At 40.8% G+C, this 15,022-nt stretch overlaps 1 protein-coding gene across 1 annotated transcript in view; it reads left to right on the top strand.

Moving 5' to 3' along the window:
- The window catches only part of LOC139763309 (sodium/hydrogen exchanger 2-like), a 378,447-nt gene that overhangs the window by 97,995 nt on the left and 265,430 nt on the right, over positions 1-15,022 (top strand). The window contains exon 7 of the mRNA XM_071689332.1: positions 2,610-2,637. Coding sequence (XP_071545433.1) covers positions 2,610-2,637 — 28 coding nt within the window. The remainder of the gene's footprint in view (positions 1-2,609; positions 2,638-15,022) is intronic.

The raw sequence follows: 15,022 nt of genomic DNA, 5'->3' as shown, positions 1-15,022 counted from the left end.
ATTTTTATAAAGTCCACTGCAATGCCATCCATACCTGCTGCCTTGCTGGCTTTGATTTTTCATAAAGCTTTCATTACCTCTTCTCTGTTTACCAAACCATTCTCCCTAACCCTCTCACCTCGCACACCACCTCGACCAAAACACCCTATATCTGGCACTCTTATCAAACACATTCAACAAACCTTCAAAATACTCACTCCATCTCCTTCTCACTTCATCACTACTTGTTATTACCTCCCCATTAGCCCCCTTCACCGATGTTCCCATTTGTTCTCTTGTCTTATGCACTTTATTTACCTCCTTCCAAAACATCTTTTTTTCTCCCTAAAATTTTATAATACTCTCTCACCCCATCTCTCATTTGCCCTCTTTTTCACCTTTTGCACATTTCTCTTGACCTCCTGCCTCCTTCTTTTATACATCTCCCAGTCATTCACACTATATCCTTGCAAGTATCATCCAAATGCCTCTCTCTTCTCTTTCACAAACAATCTTTGTTCTTCATTCCACCACATACTACTCTTTCTTATCTCACACTTCCCACCTTTCTCATGCCACAAGCATTTTTTGCGCAAGTCATCACTGTTTCCTTAAATACATCCCAGTCCTTCCCCACTCCCCTTACATCATTTGCTCTCATCTTTTTCCATTCTGCACTCAATCTCTTCTGATTTTTCCTTACACAGGTCTCCTTTCCAAGCTCACTTACTCTCACAACTCTCTTCACCCTAACATTCTGTCCTCTTTCTTAAAACCTTAGGAGTAAAGTCAGGGGTTGGTGAGAGGACAAGAGGAAAGGAAGGAGTAGCACTACTCCTGAAGCAGGAGTTGTGGTAGTATATGATAGAGTGTAAGAAAGTAAACTCTAGATTGATATGGGTAAAACTGAAAGTGGATGGAGAGAGATGGGCGATTATTGGTGCCTATGTATCTGGTCATGAAAAGAATGATCTTGAGAGGCAAGTGTTTTGGGAGCAGCTGAGTGAGTGTGTTAGTAGCTTTGATGCACGAGACTGGGTTATAGTGATGGATGATTTGAATGCCAAGGTGAGTAATATGGCAGTTGAGGGTATAATTGGTGGACAAAGGGTGTTCAGTGTTGGAAATGGAAATGGTGAAGAGCTTGTAGATTTGTGTGCTGAAAAAGTACTGGTGATGAGGAATACCTGATTTAAAATGAGATATATACGTACATAAGTATATGTATATAAGTAGGAGAGATGGCCAGAGAGTCTTATTGGATCATGTGTTAATTGATAAGCGCGTGAGAGAGACTTTTGGATGTTGATGTGCTGAGAGGGAGAACTGGAGGGATGTCTTATCAGTATCTTGTAGAGGCAAATGTAAAGATTTGTAGAGGTTCAGGTATCAGTCCTCAGTTATTCTCTGATTTACTGGTTAAGGCATCATGCTCCACTCTTATCTATTATACATGTTTAAGCATCATGATCCAATAGTACTCAAACATACAAGTTTAGGAATACTGTAGCAGTGTTGTAACATATATACAGGTTCTGGCATCATGCCCCGGTAATACTCAAGCAAACAAATTAAGGCATCATGCTACAGTAGTACTCAAACATACAAGTTAAGGCATTTTTTCCTGTAGTACTCCAACATACAGTTTAGACATCATGCTCCAGTAACACTCTAACATACAAGTTTAGGCATCATCCTCCAGTAGTACTCAACATGTAGGTCAAGCCATCATAGCCCAGGAGTACTTTAACATGCAAGTTTAGGCATCATGCTCAAGAAGTGCTTTAACATGTAGTTGTTAGCATTATGCTGTAGTAGTACCCTTAACGTATAGGTTTGTGCATCATCCTGTAGTAGCACTCTGACGTACAGGTTTACACCATGCATCATCTTGTAGTAAATTCTAACGCAGGTTTACACATCATACTACAGCAGTTTAGATATCATGCATCAGTCATGTTTTGTTAGACAGGTTTAGGCCTCGTGCTCCAGTACTGCCCTGTAATGCAGATTGAAGCATCAAGCTTCACTAGTATTCTCTAATACAGATTGAGGCATCATGTTTCAATAGTATTTTCTCATACAGATTGAGGCATCATGCTTCAGTAGTAATCTCTGATACAGACTGAGGCATCATGCTTCAGTGGTATTTTATAATACAGGTTCATGTAACATGCTCCAGTAGTGCCCTATAACACAAACTGATGCATCATGCTTCTGTAGTATTCTATGATACAGGTTTAGACATTATGCTGGGTAGCACTGAAGCATAAGTATACCTTGTTGTTTGTAATTTTTGGAAATTTATATGAAATTGATATTGCCTATTTCACTTAAATGGAATTGATGATGATTATAAATAGGAAGGCTCTTACAGGGCTGGAATTTATAATGAAGATAGGTAGACAGATGTTTTACTGTATTTTCTCTGCTTATTTTAAATTCATCTTACTTAACCATGGTATGTGGTTACACTGCCTGGATCCCGACACTCTTTTAAATAGCACAGCTTACTGTGGCACATAAAGTGGGGTTTGTAATATAAACACTTATGTTTAGTTGATTATAGTGTGTTGACATTTTTCTTCAGGTTCACTTACATACACTATTCAATTTTTTTTTCTTTACAGGGGACATTGTTCAACATCTTCACAATAGGTGAGTGTTTCTGGAAATAGTATTTGATCTTTCCTGTTTTCTCAATTCTTTTTTCTTTCAAACTATTCGCCATTTCCCGCATTAGCGAGGTAGCGTTGAGAACAGAGAACTGGGCCCCTAAGGGAATATCCTCACCTGGCCCCCTTCTCTGTTCCTTCTTTTGGAAAATTAAAAAAAAAATAATGTGAGGGGAGGATTTCCAGCCCCCCGCTCCCTCCCCTTTTAGTCGCCTTCTACGACACGCAGGGAATACGTGGGAAGTATTCTTTCTCCCCTATCCCCAGGGATAATATATATATATATATATGTATGTATACACACATACATATATATATATATATATATATATATATATATATATATATATATATATATATATATTTTTTTTTTTTTTATACTTTGTCGCTGTCTCCCGCGTTTGCGAGGTAGCGCAAGGAAACAGATGAAAGAAATGGCCCAACCCCCCCCATACACATGTATATACATACGTCCACACACGCAAATATACATACCTACACAGCTTTCCATGGTTTACCCCAGACGCTTCACATGCCTTGATTCAATCCACTGACAGCACGTCAACCCCGGTATACCACATCGCTCCAATTCACTCTATTCCTTGCCCTCCTTTCACCCTCCTGCATGTTCAGGCCCCGATCACACAAAATCTTTTTCACTCCATCTTTCCACCTCCAATTTGGTCTCCCTCTTCTCCTTGCTCCCTCCACCTCCGACACATATATCCTCTTGGTCAATCTTTCCTCACTCATCCTCTCCATGTGCCCAAACCACTTCAAAACACCCTCTTCTGCTCTCTCAACCACGCTCTTTTTATTTCCACACATCTCTCTTACCCTTACGTTACTTACTCGATCAAACCACCTCACACCACACATTGTCCTCAAACATTTCATTTCCAGCACATCCATCCTCCTGCGCACAACTCTATCCATAGCCCACGCCTCGCAACCATACAACATTGTTGGAACCACTATTCCTTCAAACATACCCATTTTTGCTTTCCGAGATAATGTTCTCGACTTCCACACATTCTTCAAGGCCCCCAGGATTTTCGCCCCCTCCCCCACCCTATGATCCACTTCCGCTTCCATGGTTCCATCCGCTGCCAGATCCACTCCCAGATATCTAAAACACTTCACTTCCTCCAGTTTTTCTCCATTCAAACTCACCTCCCAATTGACTTGACCCTCAACCCTACTGTACCTAATAACCTTGCTCTTATTCACATTTACTCTTAACTTTCTTCTTCCACACACTTTACCAAACTCAGTCACCAGCTTCAGCAGTTTCTCACATGAATCAGCCACCAGCGCTGTATCATCATATATATATATATATATATATATATATATATATATATATTTTTTTTTTTATTATACTTTGTCGCTGTCTCCCGCGTTTGCGAGGTAGCGCAAGGAAACAGACGAAAGAAATGGCCCAACCCCCCCCCCCCCATACACATGTATATACATAGGTCCACACACGCAAATATACATACCTACACAGCTTTCCATGGTTTACCCCAGACGCTTCACATGCCCTGATTCAATCCACCGACAGCATGTCAACCCCGGTATACCACATCGCTCCAATTCACTCTATTCCTTGCCCTCCTTTCACCCTCCTGCATGTTCAGGCCCCGATCACACAAAATCTTTTTCACTCCATCTTTCCACCTCCAATTTGGTCTCCCTCTTCTCCTTGTTCCCTCCACCTCCGACACATATATCCTCTTGGTCAATCTTTCCTCACTCATCCTCTCCATGTGCCCAAACCACTTCAAAACACTCTCTTCTGCTCTCTCAACCACGCTCTTTTTATTTCCACACATCTCTCTTACCCTTACGTTACTCACTCGATCAAACCACCTCACACCACACATTTTCCTCAAACATCTCATTTCCAGCACATACATCCTCCTGCGCACAACTCTATCCATAGCCCACACCTCGCAACCATACAACATTGTTGGAACCACTATTCCTTCAAACATACCCATTTTTGCTTTGCGAGATAATGTTCTCGACTTCCACACATTCTTCAAGGCCCCCAGGATTTTCGCCCCCTCCCCCACCCTATGATCTACTTCCGCTTCCATGGTTCCATCCGCTGCCAGATCCACTCCCAGATATCTAAAACACTTCACTTCCTCCAGTTTTTCTCCATTCAAACTCACCTCCCAATTGACTTGACCCTCAACCCTACTGTACCTAATAACCTTGCTCTTATTCACATTTACTCTTAACTTTCTTCTTCCACACACTTTTCCAAACTCAGTCACCAGCTTCAGCAGTTTCTCACATGAATCAGCCACCAGCGCTGTATCATCAGTGAACAACAACTGACTCACTTCCCAAGCTCTCTCATCCCCAACAGACTTCATACTTGCCCCTCTTTCTTTTCTCAATTCATTATGATATAAAGTTTTGGAGATGGTAATGTTGTACCTCACAGGTTTGTGCCTGTCTGCCACCAATTACCACATACCACATAACCCAAACTTCTCCCTCCAAGTGACATGCCTCATAAGACAAAAAAAAAAGACAGTTCAGGAAGAACCACTTACCTTCATTAGAAATCAGAGAACAAATCTGAACTCTGAATAACACCATTACAGTTTAATCACTGACAGGCAAGCTACAGACTGGCGCTCCTTTCTCAACACAGTAAACCACAAGACTCGCAGCATTGTAAAGAAGATCCACACTTACTGCAAAAACTTGCCCTGCTCTTTAAGCATTTCTGACCCATTCCAATGACAACCATTCTCCCAAAGAACACACATGCACACACATACTCTTGAGACACTACTGAAAAATCAGCCATAAATCAACCTGACCCATAGACAGGAAAGTCATTAAAAACCTATGCTATATCCATCCAGAAACACTTGCCCACCCACTCTTCATTCCCTCTTGTAAAAGAAATGCAGTTAAAACTTTATATAGAACATTCTTGCAATAGGCTTTGACAGTGAATTTTCACAAAATATTTTGGGCCCAATTGCAATCCAAACATTTACAGAAATCTTCAATTGCTCCTGGTTCCACAACAATATCCCTAAAATCTGGAAAGTTCCTCACATAAAACCAGTTCTAAAGCCCTTCAAACCACCCAAATCCCCCTCCTCTTACTGTCCTGTATCACTACTACCTATCACCCAAGCTCTGTGAAAAACTGATTCACAACAGAATCAAGCAAACTGTTCAACTCTCCCCCACAAAACATGGCTCCAGATTCAACTTCGACACCACTCTACTCACTGACCCCACACAACATATCCTAGATGGCTTCAACTAACCACAACCCTTGACCTGCATAGTACTTGTGGTAATAGACATCAACAGAGATATCAGGACTATCCTCCTGATACATCCTTCACATAAGATACTGAACACCCTACTCGACAACAACAGAAAGTGGTTTGCCAGTCACCAGTCACTCAAGATGTCTCCACCTTTAAAACCTGTAAACTCCACAATAGAATTCCTTAAAGAGGAGTTTTTCTCTCCAACCCTCTACAATCTCTTCCTCCACAACCTCCGGGTACTTTTATCAGATGACCTCACAATCACATAACAACACCCTGATACCACAGTAGTAACAACAATCAATGCAGCACAGTGACTTCCTCAGATTAGACTGTCATCATCTCCAGAGAAATCTTCAATCACCTTTTTGATGCAGACTGACACAGATAATGCTCACATCCTTCACTGAACAAGATACCAGTCATTGTAAGCATCACATACAACACACAGATGACATGCACTCCTTGCATCAGTATCATCACCACAAAAACAAAACACAAGGTAAATGCCAAAGAACCCTGACTGGCACCAGGTTTTGCTGAGTAAAAGTACCCTTTAGCATCCTGCACTAACAATTCAGTTGCTCCGCTCTATGCCTAACCCACCTGGTCTTCCACTCTCTAAAAAGCAAGTGTAACAAAGATGCAAACCACAAAAAATAGAACACTCTGAAAAGGCTACATAGCTGTCACAAATACTGTCTGTCTATCTATCTATCTATCTATCTATCTATCTATTTCTCTGATGCCTGTCCCCTTTGGGAACTCCTGGAAGTGGGTGGCCACGGTAGAAGAGCCTCGATATCTGGTGCACTCCAGTGCCACATCTTTACCTGTAGTTCCTCACTCTTAACAAACCACTGGCAGAGAGCAGCTGTAGCTTAGAGTTTCCAGAGGCTCCACCAAATATTTGAACCTACTTCTTCTGCCTAAGAAGAAGTAGGTTCAAATATTTGGTGGAGCCTCTGAAAACTCTAAGCTACAGTTGCTCTCTGCCAGTGGTTTGTTAAGATGAAAGCCGGCAAGGCAGCAGGTTTGGATGGTATTGCAGTGGAATTTATTAAAAAAGGGGGTGACTGTATTGTTGACTAGTTGGTAAGGTTATTTAATGTATGTATGATTCATGGTGAGGTGCCTGAGGATTGGCAGAATGCATGCATAGTGCCATTGTACAAAGGCAAAGGGGATAAGAGTGAGTGCTCAAATTACAGAGGTATAAGTTTGTTGAGTATTCCTAGGAAATTATATGGGAGGGTATTGATTGAGAGGGTGAAGGCATGTACAGAACATCAGATTGGGGAAGAGCAGTGTGGTTTCAGAAGTGGTAGAGAATGTGTGGATCAGGTGTTTGCTTTGAAGAATGTATGTGAGAAATACTTAGAAAAGCAAATGGATTTGTATGTAGCATTTATGGATCTGGAGAAGGTATATGATAGAGTTGATAGAGATGCTCTGTGGAAGGTACTAAGAATATATGGTGTGGGAGGCAAGTTGTTAGAAGCAGTCAAAAGTTTTTATTAAGGATGTAAGGCATGTGTACTTGTAGGAAGAGAGGAAAGTGATTGGTTTTCAGTGAACCAATCACTGTCTCCATGGTTGTTTAATTTGTTTATGGATGGAGTTGTTAGGGAGATGAATGCAAGAGTTTTGGAAAGAGGGGCAAGTATGAAGTCTGTTGTGGATGAGAGAGCTTGGGAAGTGAGTCAGTTGTTGTTTGCTGATGATACAGCGCTGGTGGCTGATTCATGTGAGAAACTGCTGAAGCTGGTGACTGAGTTTGGTAAAGTGTGTGAAAGAAGAAAGTTAAGAGTAAATGTGAATAAGAGCAAGGTTATTAGGTACAGTAGGGTTGAGGGTCAAGTCAATTGGGAGGTAAGTTTGAATGGAGAAAAACTGGAGGAAGTAAAGTGTTTTAGATATCTGGGAGTGGATCTGGCAGCGGCTGGAACCATGGAAGCGGAAGTGAATCATAGGGTGGGGGAGGGGGCGAAAATCCTGGGAGCCTTGAAGAATGTGTGGAAGTCAAGAACATTATCTCCGAAAGCATAAATGGCTTTGCTTGAAGGAATAGTGGTTCCAACAATGTTGTATGGTTGCGAGGCGTGGGCTATGGATAGAGTTGTGTGCATGAGGGTGGATGTGCTGGAAATGAGATGTTTGAGGACAATATGTGGTGTGAGATGGTTTGATTGAGTAAGTAATGTAAGGGTAAGAGAGATGTGTGGAAATAAAAAGAGCGTGGTTGAGAGAGAAGAAGAGGGTGTTTTGAAATGGTTTGGGCACATGGAGAGAATCAGTAAGGAAAGATTGATCAAGAGGATATATGTGTCGGAGGTGGAGGGAACGAGGAGAAGTGGGAGACCAAATTGGAGGTGGAAAGATGGAGTGAAAAAGATTTTGAGTGATCGTGGCCTGAACATGCAGGAGGGTGAAAGGCGGGCAAGGAATAGAGTGAATTGGATCGATGTGGTATACCGGGGTAGACCTGCTGTCAGTGGATTGAATCAGGGCATGTGAAGCGTCTGGGGTAAACCATGGAAAGTTGTGTGGGGCCTGAATGTGGAAAGGGAGCTGTGGTTTCGGGCATTATACATGACAGCTAGAGACTGAGTGTGAACGAATGGGGCCTTTGTTGTCTTTTCCTAGCGCTACCTCGCACACATGAGGAGGGAGGGGGATGTTATTCCATGTGTGGCAAGGTGGCGATGGGAATGAATAAAGGCAGTGTGAAGTGTGTGCATGTGTATATATGTATGTGTCTGTGTGTGTATATATATGTATACATTGAGATGTATGGGTATGTATATTTGCGTGTGTGGACATGTATGTATATACATTGTGTATGGGGGTGGGTTGGGCCATTTCTCTCGTCTGTTTCCTTGCGCTACCTCGCAAACGTGGGAGACAGCGACAAAGCAAAATAATAATGAAATAATAATGAATTCTTCTGCCTAATGCTCACTCCTAAAATGTTTCTACCAATTATTTCTATCCAGTATTCCTGCTTACCACTAACACTACTACCTATTGCTCCTACCATTTTGCCAAAAGGTAGGGCTTGCACATAGTGTTCACTGAAGGAATGTTATGTGTGAAAAGTAAAGATTATGTGTTTGTGGATGGAATGCCAGTGGTCCACATGTGGATGAGGCAGAAAGTTAAGACATCTACCTGGGTCAGAGGAGTGCACTTTCACTACCACAGAAGTGCTGGATCACTGTGCAGCCATCATTAACCCTCCTGATACCCTGGCAGGTAGTACTGGTAATATATCTCGTTGGTCACTGGCTGCATACCAACTGTTACCTTTAAATTTTTATCAAAAATGATTTGGAAGGGCAGCTGTTTGCTGGTAGTTGGATCATTTCAGCATTCATATGTCTGAACAATCACTTACTGCTTAACTTCCACAAATACTTATCGATGAAAAAGAGATTATCCCAATATGATCCAACATCAGCCACTCCATAACTAACTACTTATGGCCCATATGAAAAGAAAAGCCTACCCCTGCATCACACTTCAATTCTTCTCTGCTCACAGATCCCTCCACCTTTAGTGTACATAACACAAACAAACACACACACTGAAATTATCCAACAGCTAGTAAACAACTGCGCTTTCAACTCAGCCTTAGAATCTTAATAAGTTCCATCCCACCAGAAATACATCCATCTGAAACCACACTCTCCAGACAAATATGAATCACACTTTTCTATTACACTGTGGTCATCAGCCATTCCCTCATTACCCCAAACACCTGTTCAACATATCCAAGGACCCATTATGCCCGTGAAGCAACAACCATAATGGAAACACTAAATTTATTGCTTAGATGCCCCACATTTTCCCAACATTGAGACACAACATCACTATGCTTTATGACCTATGGACCTGTTTGATGAATGTGGCTAGTTTTCTGTGCACTTTGGGTGTTTCATAAAGACAAAAGGGACTTTTTGGGTAGGAAATTAGTATTTTGATGCACTCTCTTAGTTTCCCATGTTGGTGAGGTAGCACCAGGAACAGACTAAGAAATGGCCTCATTTGCTCACATATACTCTCCAGCAGCAATTTGCACCAAAACAAGATTTCCCCCTATCCACAGTCACACCCCAGGGACCTTTCTGTGATTTCCCCCAACCACTTCATATGCTGTGGTTCAACCCATTAATGATACCTTGTCCCCTGTAAGCCACATTGCTTCAATTCACTCTTTCCCTTACATGCCTTGCACCCTCGTGCATGTTCAAGTTCCAAGTCTTCAAAGCATCGTTAATGCTATTCTTCCACCTCTTTAGTTCCCCCCCCCTTTCCATGATCCTTCCATGTCTAACGCACATACCCACTTAGTCATCATTTCCTCAGTCATCTTCACCAGAAATCCAAACCATTTTAGTACACTCTCTTCAGCTATTGCATACATACTTCTCTTACTATCACACCTTTTTCTTACCCTATGATTTCATATTCAATCAACCCCTCTTGCACAATGCATTTTCCATAAACATTTGATTGCCAACATTACATTTTTCTGAAAGGTCCACACGTTATATCTGTCCAGTATTTTCAAGACTATTACAACATTGAACATTTATTTCTTTGCTCTTAAAGACAGTGACCTCTCCACACATTCCTCATTGCACCCAAACCTTTGCTCTCTCTCACCCTGTGGCTCACTTCAGCACCCATAATTTCATTCATTGGCTTACCCTCTCTTAGGTATGTAAAAACACCACTTCCTCCAAGTTCTCTCCTTTCAGATTCATACTCCAAAGAACCTGTTTCTTTTCACAGCTCTTCCTAATCACTTTACTTTTAGCCATGTATACTCTCATCTTTCTTCTTTCACACTTCCTCTCCCAAACTCAGGCACCATCTTCTGCATTTTCTCACTTGAATCTTCCACCAGTGCCATCATCAGGAAACAGTACCAGTCACATTTAGAGAAGTACTAATACAGATAAATGAATTGAAGACTAGTAAAATCCCAGTTCCTGATTGTTTCTATCCACAGGTAATTAAGAACATTAAACAAGAAATTGCCAGACCATGAACTCATATTTTTGGTAAATCTCTCCAGGATGTTACTCCCATATACAAAAAGGGGAGCCGCAAATTGTCAGGCATTTACCATCCCAATAGCCTCACTTCAATTATATGTAAACTTATGGAGTCAATTATTGGATATAAAATCGTAGCCTTCCTAGAACAGTACAGTCTGATCAGTAATACACAGCATGGTTGTAAGAGGTGCAGATCATGCTTTGCAGACCTCCATGAATTTAATCTTGAATCATTCATTACCCACCACAAGACAAAAGCAATAGAAGTTATATTTCTAGACTTCCAGAAAGCAATAGATATACTTCAGGATTCCCAGAAAGCATTCAACAAAGTCCTATTCATTAAATTGATACATAAAGTTCAGACCTTGGGGATTACAGATTGCATTGGAAATTGGATGAAAGCCTGGTTACATGATAGGAAGCATAGAGTTGTAGTGAATGGTGAATCATCACCATGGTCACCTGTTATTAGTGGGATTCACCAGGGGTCTGTACTTAGTCCTATACGTTTCATCATTTATACTAATGATATTGACTTAGGGCTTGATAACTTAATGTTGCAGATGACGCAAAGATTGGGAGTGGCAGTGCCATATTTACTGAAGAAGACAGGCTAACAGTACAAGAGGATCTAGATAAAATTGTTGAATGGTCTAGAAAGGGCAAATGCCATTCATTGTCAGTAATTGTCAGCTGTTACAAGTAGGAAACATAAAAAATTTTCATTATGGACTGATGGGCCACAAGATAAAGGATACCCCTAGCGTTAGAGATCTAGGGGTCACTATCTCCAGTAACTTCAGATTCCTCCAGCATTGTAATGAAGCTGCCAAGAAGGCATATGGGATGTTAGGGTTTATCAACAGAAACTTTACGTGCAAAAGCAAGGATGTGATATTGTAACTGTACCCAAGTCTAGTTAGACCACACTTTGAATATGCAGTGCAGTTTTGAGTCCCCCACTTAAGCAAGGATATACTTGCATTGGAAGCAGTGCAGCAAAGAGCAACTGGATTGATTTTGTCATTGCATAACAAACCATATGAGAGACTATGAGAGTTAAACTTGCTCTTCCCAAGCAAGATGCACCTTTGGGATCAGTTGGTAGAATATTTTAAATCACTCAAAGGATTCAACAAACTCAAAATTGAAAATTTCTTTTCAGTAGAGCCAGCATTGCCAATGAGAGGAAATGGACTTAACTGAGTTAATTTGGACTGTACAAAATATTTCTTTACCAACGACATTATTGATGTTTGGAATAAGCTCCCAGAAAATGTTCAGAGCGATGCTATTAATATCTTTAAGCTTAATCATCGATTTTCTCTCTCTGTTATTGAATAATTCATCTTATCAGTCATCATAACACAGTGGTATATCATGATACCTTCTCTACCACTGATCTCTCCCTGGCCATGCTGCAGTAACATACCAACATTGAATAATTCATGTCAGCTACTATTGTACCATTCTTCAATATCAGGAATAATATAGGCTTGGTAAGTCAAGAGGCTGGAGTTCAAGTTTTTCCTTACTATTGTCCTTATAACAAAAAGTGCAGGGAAACATGAAATATTAATGTTTATTCAACTTTATGACTTTCATACAAGATCTTTCAGCATGTGCCGGAGGGAGTGGAGGGTGGTCTCTGGATTTATGTAACTCTCTCTCTTCCTTATAATCTGGAAGAGAAGTTTAAACAAAGTGATTTAAGTGAACTTAAGGCAGCATTCCAGGCCTTGACTGCATAAGATTTAATTTGAAATGACAAGATACAGCGTTTGAAAATGGTGCACCATGACCTTATCCTCACCACTCCACCCCAGGACCTCCTTCCCCCTGCCATCTTCTGCCCCTCCCTCACTTGCACCCTCCCTGCACAACCTAGTATTTGACACCTGTTCAGTGCTCACTTTCTGCCCCAACTCCATATTCACAATTGAAGAAACATCTCGAATACCGCAATGAATTAAAACATTTCAAGGATCTGATGAAGAACAGTTGAAGGTTAGAGAAATAAAGAGCTCTGAAATACTTAAATTCCTGGACCAATTAAACCTTAACAAATCCAACAGCCTGGATAACTCAGCTCCAAGATTTTTAGAGGAGGTCAGGAGAGAGCTGATATACCCCATGACAAAAATATTCAACAAATCTCTATCAGCTTGTCAGGTGCCAGATGGCTGGAAACTAGCAAATCTTACTCCCATATATAAAAAAGGAGACAAAAAGTGTGCCTTGAACTACTGCCCAATTAGCCTTTCATCAGTGTTAGTTAAAATGATGGAAAAAAATAGAATCGTCATGTTTCTAGAACACAAAATAATATTGTGCAACTAACTTGATTTCCACTACAGAAGAGCCTGCCTTACGAATTTGCTGGAATTTTTTAATGATTATTATCAGATTTCCAAAAGGCTTTCAATAAAGTACCTCTCAAAAGACTTTTACATAAACTCAAAGCAAACAGAATTAGTGAAGAACTCTGTGTATGGATGAGAGTCTGGCTTTCTGGGAGAACGCAGCGTATAGTATTAAATGGCAAAGCTTCAGATTGGCTAGATGTAATCATTGGTGCCACAGTGGTCAGTCAATGGCTGAATTCTTTTCATTATATACATTACTGACTTAGAACTCGATCTCATATCTAAGATATCCAAATTTGCTGACATTACTAAATTAGGAGGTAGAGCTGTAGATGGGTGGGACTGCAAAATGGTTCAAAGAAATCTGAATTTACTAGCAGAGTGGTCAGACAGATGGCAAATGAAGTTTAATGTAGACAAGTGTAAAGTTATGCACTTTGGTGATAAGAATATACATTACAACTATAAACTTCGGAAAATCTCTTGACTAGAGTGAATGAAGAAAAGGACCTTGGAGTTGTCATTAGCAATAATTTGAAATACACTGAACATTGTTAAGCAGCAAGTAAAAAAAGACAGCCAAATATTAGGTTTTATAGCCAGGAACATAGATTACAAGACACTAGAAACAGTTCTCACACTTTATGATTTTCTAGTAAGACCACACCTTGATTATGGAGTCCAGTTTTGGTATCCAAACTATAAAAATAGATGAGGAAAAATTAGAGCAACTACAAAGATGTGTGACAAAATTTATCCCATCCCATAGAAGTCTGGCATATGAAGAGAGGTTGAAATGATTGGATCTCTTCTCCCTTAAAAAACATAGACTTCATAGCGACTTAATCGTATTGTTCAAAATTCTAAACAGGTGCAATAAAGTAAAGTACAAGCATCTTCTCAAAATACAAGAAAATGTGGTCACTAGGACAAATGGAGTAAAACTCAAAGCTAAAGGATGTAGTATGCTCATAGGAAAAAGCTTCTTTTCCTGTGGGTGTGTTGAGCACTGGAATAAGTTAGTCAGATGTAGTGAATCCTAAAACTATGAATACACTCAGAAGTTGTTTTGACAAATATTGTATAAATTCAGGTATACTGTGAGAAAAATTCCAGAAATAAACGTATACACAACAGCAGTAATGGGGACACTAGAAGGCTAATGTGCAGCAGCGGGGAGTCAATGATAGCTCAAGAAACCACTGAGCAGAATTATTTTTTTGTTTTTCAGGTTATATCTTATTCTCTTTCTTTTTTTTTTCAGACTTCCCAGTCATGGACCAATCAGGCCTCCTGTTGTCTGTCTTTCTCACGTAAACTCATGTAAATCCACCCCTGCTGGTACCCTCCCCTCACAGCCTGTGTCCCACATGCCCTCATATACCTCATCATGTTAACCTTACCCCCCAGCCTCCCCATCCTGCTACCGTCCCTCTCCCCCTCCTAAACTCTCTCACCCTCACCCTACCTCCGAGTCCCGCCCCTCCACTAAGGCCCTTACCCACCCAAATTCCATAACCTCCTCCAAGTTTACATCACACCTTAATCATCCATCCAACTGTTACCCTCCTCCTTCCTCATGGGACCACTTCCCCCTTCCCATTCCTTTCTGCCATACT

This window comes from Panulirus ornatus, chromosome 46, assembly GCF_036320965.1.
Source record: "Panulirus ornatus isolate Po-2019 chromosome 46, ASM3632096v1, whole genome shotgun sequence".
NCBI lineage: Eukaryota > Metazoa > Arthropoda > Malacostraca > Decapoda > Palinuridae > Panulirus > Panulirus ornatus.
This window is presented reverse-complemented; position numbering and strand designations above follow the sequence as displayed.